The 12,310-nt window shown below is 48.3% G+C and overlaps 2 protein-coding genes across 2 annotated transcripts in view; one reads left to right on the top strand and one right to left on the bottom strand.

Moving 5' to 3' along the window:
- The first annotated feature begins 8,198 nt into the window (after positions 1–8,198).
- LOC131213558 (uncharacterized) lies at positions 8,199–10,908 on the top strand. The gene is made up of 4 exons (XM_058207623.1): positions 8,199–9,125; positions 9,277–9,386; positions 9,957–10,212; positions 10,286–10,908. Exons 1-4 carry the CDS (start codon positions 8,199–8,201, stop codon positions 10,718–10,720), a joined length of 1,728 nt encoding a protein of 575 aa, XP_058063606.1. The 3' UTR covers positions 10,721–10,908.
- Positions 10,909–12,067: 1,159 nt separating this feature from the next.
- The window catches only part of LOC131213499 (protein phosphatase 1H), a 3,064-nt gene continuing 2,821 nt past the window's right edge, over positions 12,068–12,310 (bottom strand). The window contains exon 3 of the mRNA XM_058207547.1: positions 12,068–12,304. Within this exon, the coding sequence (XP_058063530.1) occupies positions 12,068–12,304 (237 nt within the window). The remainder of the gene's footprint in view (positions 12,305–12,310) is intronic.

Below are 12,310 nucleotides of genomic sequence, written 5' to 3'. Positions count from 1 at the left end.
ACGTGCCGGGCCGGGGTCCACAAGAACAGGTTTCCCCCGGGGCAGTCGTGCCAAGCGGAGCAGTGGTGCGTGCGATTCAGTGCGACCTGTTGACTATGGTGATCTCATAGACGTGAAAACATTGCCACCCCACCCCCGGCAGGTGAGGCGTCTCGAGGACCACCCGGCATTTCCCTATGACGACGGCGACGCCGGAGATGACGAGTACACGGCCACTTTCGCTACTTCCGCCTTTTGTGGCTTTTACTTTTGCCCCGCTCGCACAAACACACCAGGTTGGAGCATCCTTTGTATAGGATGATCCCCTCTAGATCTGTTTGAATACCGAAGATCAGGGGCACAAAAATTGTGGCTGTCGCTGTAAGCTGTATGTAATACGCAACAACAATTCTTTACCGCTGTGGAAAAGCCATTACTACACATTTCCCCATTTTTTGCAAGCATTTAGCGTCCCAGTTTGGTAAATGTAAAAGCTTGTCTACTAAATACTGAGAACTTCCAGAATGAAGTTTGACGTTTTAAAAGTCAACTCAAATTAAACGGTACAGTCAACGGTAGTTTAAAATCCAAAACATTGTGCGTGCGTACGTGTGTGCGTTGTAGGTGCTCAAATCAAACTCTCCCAATAATCATTAACAGGCTACCCCAACGCCGCCCCCCCCCCCCCCCCCCTCCACCGTTACCGTCCTTCCACGGGCGTGCGCCTCCGGGGAGAAATTTCCCTCCGGAGCAGTTCGTGAAGGTGGCGGCGGCGGCGACGGCGGCGATGGTTCATCTCGTTTCACTTTTTTTATTTCGGTTTGTTGTGCTTGATTGTGTTTTCTCGTCTCTGTGTTTGCTTCCTGTTGTTGGCGTGGCCCTGGCCACCCAATCTCTCTCTCGCGCGCGCGCGCCCAATTTCCCCCAATGCCACTGTGGACTGGACCCGTGATGGCGCTTTTCCGACCTTTTTGTTTTCCACTCCAGTTGGTTGGTTGGGAGGCAAGTAGCTTGCCGGGGGGCTTTCGCTTTCGCGATCTTCCAACTACCCAGGAGTTGAACCTGGGCAGCCTCAGCGGGCTCGAGGCTGCGCAATCGACGGACACTGGCGATGTCGTCGTCTAGTGTGAATCTCCTCCATTATGTTGTTAGAGCCATCGAGTGTTACGCAGGATAGGTGAAGCTCGCACTCGCAGGCAGACCCTTCGTCGAGAATGTCTATAAAATCGCAAAAATTATCAAAGTGGTCGGCATAGCATCGCTCAGGAGCAGGATTCAGCTCGATGGGTGAACACATGTAAGAAACTCGATGAGTGAACACATGTTGAGGAATCGTTTATTATGAGTTGCTTCCGTAGGGACAAACATTTAATTCAAATCTCAACGGCTGTCAACAATCGTGGGACCGTTTGAACAAATGGGCCAACAGAAGAGGTGTTGGGTTCCATCAGAGCAACACAATGCCACACACATCTGTAGTTCCCACTCAATAGCCACAAATTCCGGGAGCTTGGTTGAGGGAAGGGTTTAATGCAACCACCATTATAGTCCGGACGTTCCACCAAGCGATTATCACCTTTTTCACGCATTCCACGGGACGTTTCCCGAGTTGGGATCAACAGATGAAAACATATTGCAATAATTTTTCTTCAATCAGGACTTATAGGGAAGGCATTAGGAAGCTACCTTCATTCCAGTACGGAACAACACAAAACCGAGGGTCTCGCCAGATTTCCAGATACGCAGTTGGTGGTCAGGAGGTTATGAAGTTTGGTTGTCTAAGCAGGAGAGGCCGAGCGAGCGACCGTCGTGTCGCCGTTGGTCGTTAACCTCTGTGCTCTCTCTCTCTCTCTCTCTCTGTCTCGAGGATCATGGACCCGTGTCGGTCCCGGCGCGTTCCGGCGCACTGCTATCGATGTCGTATCGCCGTCGTTACGCAAGCGCCTAATGAGAGTGGCGCAAGCAAACCTCGTGTGTGTCGCGTGATGCGTGGCCCCAGCCAGCCAGCCAGCGGGTCGCAAGATGTTTCGACACCCATCACGCGCCGCTGTGGGCCCGAGCAGTGGGAAGCCCGAAAGAAGGTGCCAAATGGGCTCGAAATTCCCACCCACCGGCAGTCGCCACGCCACGGCGATTCTTTCGTCATCATCCGACAGCTTTCGTCGGCGTCGGCCCTGAATTGGCCCTTAGTCCGCCCGAGTTTGCTTCACCCGGTGCAACCCCGATTCGAATCACTGCCCAATCGCTGGTCGATTTTCGGGCCCGAACCGCCCACCCACACTGACAGCCGTCGGATTCTCCGGACTAAAAGAGCTGCGGAACTTTCTGCCCGCGTGCCCGACCGTCGACAAGAATCGATTCGCAAGCCGGGGCCGCGTGTCCCTGTGTATGGTAGGTGTGAAAGGGGGGGGGGTGGATATTGGGAGTGAGAGGGGTGTAAAGAAACACGAGCAAAACAAAGACGCACGCAGGCGCACGTTTCCTGGCGCCCGAACGCAACTTGTCGGCCGACTTGAGCGACAAACCAAGGGTTGCGCCGCTGCCGCCCATGTTGGTTGATGGAGCGTAAGGATTGTCGCAATGAGCCCGCCTACTGGTGCGCAATGCGCGGTACCATCGCGTGGCAGCAAAGGGAAGGACGCAGTGTAACGTCGATATAGAACCATCTAGAATTCCCTTTTGGATTCTGATGATCCGTGGTGACTAGCGCCGTCCGCCCGGTTTAAACGCAAACGGTTGGCGTCCAAGTTTGCAGCTTCGCCAATTTCGCCGAAGAACCAACCCAAGCCAATACCTCTCGGTAGCGTACGCCACTTAAAATCCAACGACCCGGAACCTTCGTTCGGCGCCTCCACAGGTCCTCGAGGAGGGTCCTAACAGGCTGGTCGGCTAACGGACCAACTGGCTGATTGGCATGGCTTCAAGCGCGAGACGCTCAAGATTGGATTTGTTGGCCAGTTTTTGGTTTGTTTCCCAAAGGAAAAGAAAAAAGAAAAAGGGGGAGTAAGCTGAGGGCTCCATCATCATCAGCGGAAATGGGCAAGCGTGAACGCGCGGATGAAGGGGGCTTGGATCCCATTTTATCGTCCGCCCCCTGCCTTGCCCCGTCCGTTCGACCGTCAGCCACCACAACCACAAAATGCGGAGAAATGCGATTGGAAAAAGAAAGAAAAAAACCAATCGTCAGTCAGTTAAAGAAAACCTCCAAACTTTCCAAACTTTCCTTCGATCGCCGATCGCCGAGAGGCCATGGAGCCCCCCGTGGAGAAATCAATACGCGAATGCGGAAGTGCCCATATATTCACATTCGCACACACACAAGCACAGATTGCCACAGATGAAAGCTTCCAAATCGAAAACGTTTATCGATAATAAGATGCCGTTGCGCAATCCGTCGCGCACCGCGCCTTCCGGTCGGAGATTCGTCGGAGTCGGAGGAGAGAGGAATTAGGTGGGCGCTTTTGGGCGCTTAGCTTTAACGGTTTAAAAACGCATGCTGTGCATGTCAGTGACCGGCCTCAGAAAAGACCTTCGCCTGATAAAAGCAATGTCAACGATCGAAATAGTGAAATAAATTTGACACATTTCCGAAGCGAATAAGAACAGACGATGATCTGACAATGCACGCAATGCACGTGATTATGAGTGAAGGAGCAGTAAACCCAAACATGTTTCTGTAAGGACATAACGTAACATAAGGAAACAAAAGGATTGAGCAAGCTGCGTTGTAGGTGACCGAAGTTGTCTCGAGCTTCTCTTATCTTGCGGCTCAGGACGATCGAAGCTGCGGCTACACACGGAACCTTCATTATCTCAGTGTCCCATATAGGCATCCGGTTCCGAATGCCCAATCCATTGTCATATATTAGGTTGGCTAAAAAGAAATCCATAATTTTTGGGTGAAATTCAAAACTATATTTATCAGTTTTCCAATGGTCCGATGTGCGTCAAATATGCACCATTTTCTTGGAAAATTTATTCCTTTATTAAATTGAAAATACTTTGTGAAAGATTCCTTCCATATATCCAGTAGAACCTTACTGACCGTAAATCCTGGCCGTGTAAGATGCTTCACCACGCTATTGCATGATAATTTTCAAACAGTATTGTCGTGTGAACACTGGGGGATACCCCAATGTATTTCTCATCCCCAGTATCCATCCGTTTAAGAAATGGTACGATTTCATTCCGTTTGGCCAAAATTGCGCAGATGGAAATTCGAGCCATCATGTTTTTTGTTGTAAATAGGGTAGCGCCCAAACATCGTGCTTCTTTCTAAATCCAGCTTTGCGCAAATGGCTTACAACTGTTTGATGGTTAATCTTTATCTCCTGGCCGACGCTCTGACTACTAACATGTTGATCAACTTTGATTATTTCTGTGATTTTATCGACTTTTTCGAAGGCTGTGCGAGGTACATCTTTAACATAAAAAAATAACTGAAGTGGGTCAACGAAACCAGAATTGCACATTACTAGCTGTTAGAGTATCGGCACCACAAACACCATGCACAATTTCAGCGGCCATTTTCTCCTCGTTGACCTCCATTGTTAACACCATGTAACTCATAAACAAATAGAACAAATAATAAACAGTGAAAGCATTTTTTTAATGTTAAGTATCAGCTTTAAAACGAGACCAAACTAGAAACTGTACGATCGATACTTCACGAGATATCGATCACTAAAGCCATCTACCGAGAAAATAATGGATTTCTTTTTAGCCAAACCAATATATTGTAGCAAGAAATACAAAATATTTTAATTCGACATCATAAAGTCTTAATAGTGATAGAACCTTAAGCGGTTATACACTGCTGGCCAATAAAATAGGTAAAAATACATAAGCTGCATTATTCGATCGTTTGTTAAACCCTATTGCATTCACTGGTATTACAATGATAGCACAAGATAGTAGTACTAAAAATAAGATAAAGATAATCTAAACCAGTGGTCTCAAACACGCGGCCGGCAGGGCGCATGCGGTCCGCGACATTGTTTTGTGCGGCCCTCAATCACGTCCGCGGAGTATATAATTACGTTATACCAGTCAGGATCGTCAGCAATAAATCACAAGAAAATGTTCTTGTCGGTTCAGCTGCCGGCACAGAAGTGACCGATACGACTTATTTCAAATCCAAACCAAATCAAAGTGCGTAAAATTTAATGAAAAAACCTTTTCTCTATATGGTGCGTTGCTGTTACTGTCCACTGCGGCCCACATGCTAATATGAGTTTGAGACCACTGATCTAAACGAAGTGAAAAATTCTAGGAATTTGCTTATTACAATAGAAAGCAGTTATAAGTACCTGGCCAATAAAATATGTAAATCTGTGTAAATTTCAATGAATTTACACGGTTTACACTTTTGCTAGTATCAAAGGTCAATATTTTATTAGTAAGTACCCCGTGATTTGGACCACTTTATGCACTTTTCTTGGCAGCGAATCGACCAAATCCTGACAACGTTTTACTGGAATGGAATACCATATTCCTGCTGCACTTTTTGGCACAATTCATCTTTGTTTGAAAAATTTTGCCCAGCTAACTTTTGCTTCAAGGTATTCCACAAGTTTTCAACCATGATTTCATAAGCTTCGAGGTATGCTTGGGATCGATTTTTTGTTGAAATACCCATCTCAGTGGCATGTTTTCTTCTGCGTAAGGTAGCATAACGTTGTTCATGATTAATTTATACTCGAGAGCATTCAAGGTGCTCTTTATTCTGAAATGGGCACCTATACCATAGCATGAAAAATATCCCCAAATCATGATACTTCCACCTTCATGTTTTACAGTTTTTTTTTGTAAACCTGGAATGGAGCTATTTGTCAGCAGGTCGTCGAACATTCCAGCCTGAAAGTGCGAACCAAACAAATTTATTTTGGTTTCGTCGCTCCATAAAATGTTTTGCCAATTTTTCGTAACCTTCAAAGACCTTCCCAAGAACGATATTGAGCAACAAACTGGTTCCTCATCTGCAAATTTTTTTTTGCTCAATAGTGGCACTTTTGTTGCAATTCGCCCTGGTAGATTAGCTTCTTGCAACCGCCTATGGACAGGTTTCGGGCTAATAATGTTATTTATTAGGAGTATGCATAGAAATTTATCGTTTTTTTACCAAATTGAATCGTTTATTGTTCAAAACTCTTAACAAACTAGTCAATCGAAGTAGTGTCCGTCGCTAGCCACTACTTTTTGCCATCTTTCTGGCAATTGTCGAATTCCATCGCGGAAGAATGCCTTATCTTTTAAGGCGATCCACTGATCAATCCAATTTTTACAATCTTCATACGAAGTGAAGCGTTCCTCAGCTAATGCATGTGCCATTGACCTGAAAAGATGGTAATCCGAAGGAGCCAGATCCGGGGAATACGGCGGGTGGGGTAGGACCTCCCATTTCAGCGTTTCAAGGTATGTCTTTACTGGTTGCGCGACATGCGGCCGAGCATTGTCGTGCTGCAGAATGATCGTGTTATGCCTTTGGCCATATTCTGGCCGTTTCTCCTTCAATGATCGGTTCAAACGCATTAGTTGGAGTCGGTAGCGGTCTCCGGTAATTGTTTCATTTGGCTTCAGCAGCTCATAATAAATTACGCCACGCTGGTCCCACCAAATGCAGAGCAGAAGCTTGGATCCATGGAAGTTCCGCTTGGCCGTCGATGTTGTCGCATGACCCGGGTATCCATACGATTTTTTGCGCTTGGGATTATCATAATGAACCCACTTTTCATCGCCAGTAACTACTCGATGCAAAAAACCTTTGCGGGTGTGTCGTTGTAGCAGTTGTTCACTCATGCACAAACGGCGTTCCACATCCCTTGGCTTCAACTCGTAAGGCAGCCAGTTTCCCAGCTTTTGGACCATTCCCAACGCTTTCAAACGTCTGGAAATTGTTGTTTGGTCCACTCCACATGCATCTGCAAGCTGTTGTTGTGTTTGGCACGGGTCATCTTCCAGCAATGCTTCCAACTCTTCATCTGCGAACGTCTTCGCTGGTCCCGGGTGCTCCTTGTCCTCAGTGCAAAAATCACCACTTTTGAAGCGCCGAAACCAATTACGACAAGTGGCTTCGCATATAACAGCATCGCCATAAGCCTCCTGAAGCAACCGGCATGCTTCGGCTGCAGTTTTCTTCAGATGGAAGTGACACAACAACACTTCCCGCAAATGACGCTTTGTTGGCTCGAATTCGCACATGGTTTCGTGTTAATAACAATCTCACAATGGAAAAATTGACAAATGTGATGATGCAGATTTGTTGACAGATGCCTAAGCTTGACATTTGACAGTTATTTGATGACATTTGTGCCTTCTATCCAACAGTAGCGCCCCCTATATGTAAACGATAAATTTCAACGCATACACCTAATATTATTGTGCAAATCGTTCTGGACGAGCCAAACGGGTCCCCTTTGGCCAAAAGTGATACGCGATGATCTGTCGTTGGATTGGTTTTTCTTAGTGCCCATTTTGGATTTTATACCCGGAAACAACGATTTGTTTAAATTCACAATTGAAAATTGATTGCAGCAAGATCAAATGAACCAATTCCTTTCAAGAAGTCGGGTGAAATTGCAGCGTACACAACGAATTATCTATTTTTTTACCAAGCCATATCAAACTGCTACCAAAATAAGCGGTAACACACCTATAACTTTTAAGATAAATACTACCAACATAGCTAACAAATGACGTAAACTACTGTATTTAAGTACAGTATCAGTTTGGTGATCATTGGTTTATTAGTGGTTTGAGTGCAGTCCGAATTGTATCAGCTTTACACCATTACTTATTTTATTGGCCAGCATTGTAGCACTATGCAGCAGCAGTGGACTCTTAAAAGTTACCACGTTCATTTACTGAGCAACAGATTGTCGATTCCGGAGAATTCGCCATCGAACAGACTCTTGTCTCCGTGACGCAGCATCTTGCCAGTTATTTTCATTTTCTACGCTCCGTTACTCCGAGGGGGCCCTAGTGGTCGCTACTGCTCTGGCCCGAGTCGCGAAAACCGAGCTTGGCCAAGGGGCCAACAATTGTGAAATAGTCACCAAAATCGCCACTCTCTTCGTTGTAGCGCTAACGCCAACAGCAGCCAGCATCTCAATTTCCGGTGTACGGTAGTGATGTAAACGCCTACGTTGGCGCCGAATCACACGCGGGGACTGACCAGCACCTTCCGGAAGCCCTCTACAGGAGCTACTGGAGCAAGGAGCATGGAGCAGCTCGAGCGAGAGATACGGAAGGAGATCGACGAGATGCACACGAGCGTGTCGCTGATGGACCGGCTCGAGGCGGCCGACACGATGGACGAGGAGCGGCGCGACGAGCTCCTGTCAGCGACGCGGGCCGCCTTCGAAAACGCGAACGCGAACAACGTAAAGAACAGTCTCACCGACTCGCAGATATCGATCATATCCAAGCACGACGGGTACCTGGACTCGGACCACTTTTACAGCACGCCTGAGACCGCTGCCGTCGCCGCCGTTGCCGCCGCCGCTGGCAAGGATAACAGTGTGGCAGGAACCAATAGTAGCGGAACTGACGCGAAACACGTCGTGGCCGCCGCCGCTGCCGTATCCGACCCCGAACAAAACCAAAGCGATCCACGAAGCCCGGGAGCGCCAGTGGCCAGCGGCCAAAGCGCACACAAAAAAGCCGCAGCCCAAAAAAGCAAGACGGAAGCGAAGCCCGGCTCTGCCAAGCAGGGGCCGGTCGCTGCCCAGGAAGCCTGCGCAGCGCATGACGCGCCCGGCAAGGGCGCACCGGCTGCAGGGAGCGTGCCGCTAGGCAGCCTGCTATTCGCCACGGATGGCGGTGCACCGGTCAAGCACGGCAGTCGCAGCAGCAGCAAGCTTCCGTCTACGATCGGACTCGGGCTGATACAGCTGGTGCTGAGTGTCACGTTGGCCGCGCTCGGCGGGATGGTGATCGCGCGGAACGCGTCCCTAGCCATGGCCGGTACGGGCCTGTGGTGCGGGGCCATCGCCGGTATCGCTGGATCGCTCGGATTGATGAACATTAAGATGGCGAAGACAGGCTTCCTGGCGGTCAATCTGATTTGCGTCGCCTCGAGCACACTCGGGCTCGCCCTCACTGGCATCGGTGCCGTCCGGGACGCCAACATGGCGCAACAGGATGAGGTAGGGAGAGAACATACACCTCTACAACGCATCCACACACCAGACACCATACATTTGTTATCAACTTGTAGCTCCAGTCCATTAATGTCCGATTTCATTTTGATTCATTTTTTTCTTGCTCGTCCGACCGTCCGTCCGGCCAACTGATCAGTTAATCTGGGGAGCTGTAACAGCCGGAACCGGGCTACTAGTGACGCTGGCGATCCACTTCCTCGTCAGCGTATTTTCCGTCTACTATTCGGCGCTCAAGCTCTGCTCCAGGTGAGTGCGCGCACAACAGCGGGCGGCCCCTTTTTTCCTCCACTTTCTCCCAAGTCGTTTCAAAACCGGCCCGACTTTGTATAAAGTCGGAGCGGTCGATTTTCTCTCCCGGAACGCGCCGTAAGCGTACACTGCTTGCTCAAAGCAACCGCCCTTGTTGCTTTCGTTCTGGTCGAATCCGAATGAGAAAAGCACAGGGTTTAGGTTATGTTCAATATGCCGCGCAAGGTTTCTTCTTTTTATTTGGTGACAACCGCTGAGTGGTCTTAACCTGCGCCAGAGACAATCTTGATATCTCTGGCGCTCTTCGCAACGGTTCGTTTCAACGGGCGGGGTTGCGTGGTGCCAACACCACCCTGTCACGCCAGTATCGGGAATCGAAACCATGGGCGGCTGCCGTAACAACCGATCCCGGGATTCAAACCCAGGCCAGCTGCGTGACATCGACGAGCGTTACCGACTGCTCTAACAGCGGCGTATTAAATTATCGTATTGTTCCTAATTACTTTTAACTTACTTTGGCTATATTGATTTCGTTTGTTTCTCGGTGTATTTCACCATTTTCGACAGACCAGCACCAAAGCGGCGGATGATCGATAACGTTATGCACAGTAACTCGCAGGCGTTTATGGCACAGCAGAAGGTGGAGGACTACATAAACTCGTTGCGCGTGGAGCCAAGCATTAAGGATATGATGTATCAGACCATGCTAAAGCGAAGCTGTGGTTCGATGTACGGTGGCGACAGCAAACACCGCATTGAGGACAACTTCAGTAGCGGAAACTCGCACCGCCTCCTTCTGGTCCCTGCCGGAGCCGGCAACGGCGTAAGTATGGTAATGGTAATAAGTAGCACCGCACCGTGCGTTTTATTGAATGACGAATTGGTAACGATTACAGCTTCCGTCAATGATTCCGATGTACCCAGGGATGCAGTCGACAATGGCTAGCAACGCGACAGTGATGTATCCCGCGAACCTGTTACCACACGGATTACCCCACCCTCAACCGTATCCGGAGAGTGCCCTCATGGAGGCGCAAATCGCCAGAACCAATCGCAAGCGGTCCACGATGCGGATGAACCAAGAGCGCACCAGTGTGGACGCGGAGCGACCGAGAAGAAAGTCGGACTCGGATCTAGAGAAAACCTTCACCTACACGGGCCTTGACCGAGACATCGCTGATAGCTATTTGGCAAAAGAGGAGGAGAAGCTAACGAGCAGCATCGTGAGCAGCAGCGGGCAGCACATGTCGCCGCCGCACACCTACCATCACGATCTAATGCTAATCGATCATCGTACAAATTTCGAACGATACAACAGCGTAAATATATGAGTTGGAGGAGGGAACATTATTTCATTATTACCAGTAGAGTATCTGCTCGACAGAAGTGTAGTCGATGGGATGTTTTATATTGTGAATTTGTTGTTATATAGTATTTGTATAGATTGTTACTCTTGCGTTGTTCCCATGCAAACTAGTATAAAATATGGCTAATTGCAATGGCAACAGAAGTAGGAATAAATGGGCGATAAGATATTTACTGTGTTTAGAAGTTTCACTACTTTACTGTATCCGGTATCCTAGGAGCGATTCTGGCCTGCGATGTAGGGCATCCCTCCATCGCTCGCGTTCGAGCGCCTTCGTCCTCCAAATACAGCTCGGTGCTGTTGCAGCGGTTTCTCCATTGTCCCTCCACAAATCTTCTTCCGGCTACAACCGCTACAAGGTCTGTGGTTCTCACCAACTTTATGGTTGAAGAAAAAATATATTTCATCCTCATTGTTAATCGTTACAACGTACACGCGCGCGTGTTTGTTCTTATTACATTCTACTTCATTGTTTAAGTCATTTCCGTTCACTTCATTGGAACTCGCGCGGCCGACCGCCAGGACGCCAACGATCAGTTAATCTAGGAAGCGGTCACAGCCGGAATTGAACTTCTAGTGACACCGGCGATACATTGTCTCATCAGCGTATTTTCTTTCCACTTGTTCGGTTAGGAGTTTCAGATGCAAGATGCAGTTAAATAGCTCTTGCCACACATGTCAAAGACCGGAGCAGAACCCGGATTGGGCTGGAGCCCTGAAGGAGTCTAATGGAACCAAGTAGCACAGTGTAGTTCGGAGACTTCGTCGGAATAGGGAACTATAAGTCCACAAACTACGATACGCTTACTTACTGTCGCGAACGGTGCCACTAGCTCCGTTCGCCGTTTACTGTTTGTTATTCAAGTTAATATTATTTTCTGCTTCCTGGATCTTTACTGCATCCGATTCAATACACGATAACTGATTTCGATAACTGTGTCCGCTTCGTGCGAAAATGTGCTCGCTTCATGCGGCAAATGTTTCTGCTTCATGAGGAATGTGCGCGATTAATGCGGAAAAAGATTGCTAAGCAACTTTTAAGCAGATTACAACGCGATACGTGAGGAGTTTCCACGAGGAAGTGTAATATGCTTAAATAGTTCTAGTCACACATGCCAAGGACCGTTAGAGACAAGAGTAGTAGAATCCACATCGAGATGGAGCTCTAAAGAGGCGTAACGCAAACAGGAGGCACAGTGTAGTGAAGGCTTCGTCGGAATAGGGTGGAACTACAGGTCCACAAAATACGCTACGCTTACTTACTGTCGCCATCGTTGCCACTAGCGTCACTGTCCGGTTGCTGTTTCATTATTTAATTTAATATTGTTGAAGAGACTGCTTCCTTGGTCTCCTCCGTCTCCATCACTTCGTCTCCTCCGTCTCCATCACTTTCATCATCGTCGGTGATTTCGATAACTTCATCCTTTATTGATGTCGTGGCGTCGATGATTTCTATATCGTCGTCCTTTATGAATGGTGCGGCGTCGGTGATGTCGATAACTTCGTCCTTTATTGATGCCGTGGCGTCGGTGATTTCAATCACTTCATCCTTCAC

Source organism: Anopheles bellator, chromosome X, assembly GCF_943735745.2.
Source record: "Anopheles bellator chromosome X, idAnoBellAS_SP24_06.2, whole genome shotgun sequence".
Taxonomy (NCBI): Eukaryota; Metazoa; Arthropoda; class Insecta; order Diptera; family Culicidae; genus Anopheles; species Anopheles bellator.
This window is presented reverse-complemented; position numbering and strand designations above follow the sequence as displayed.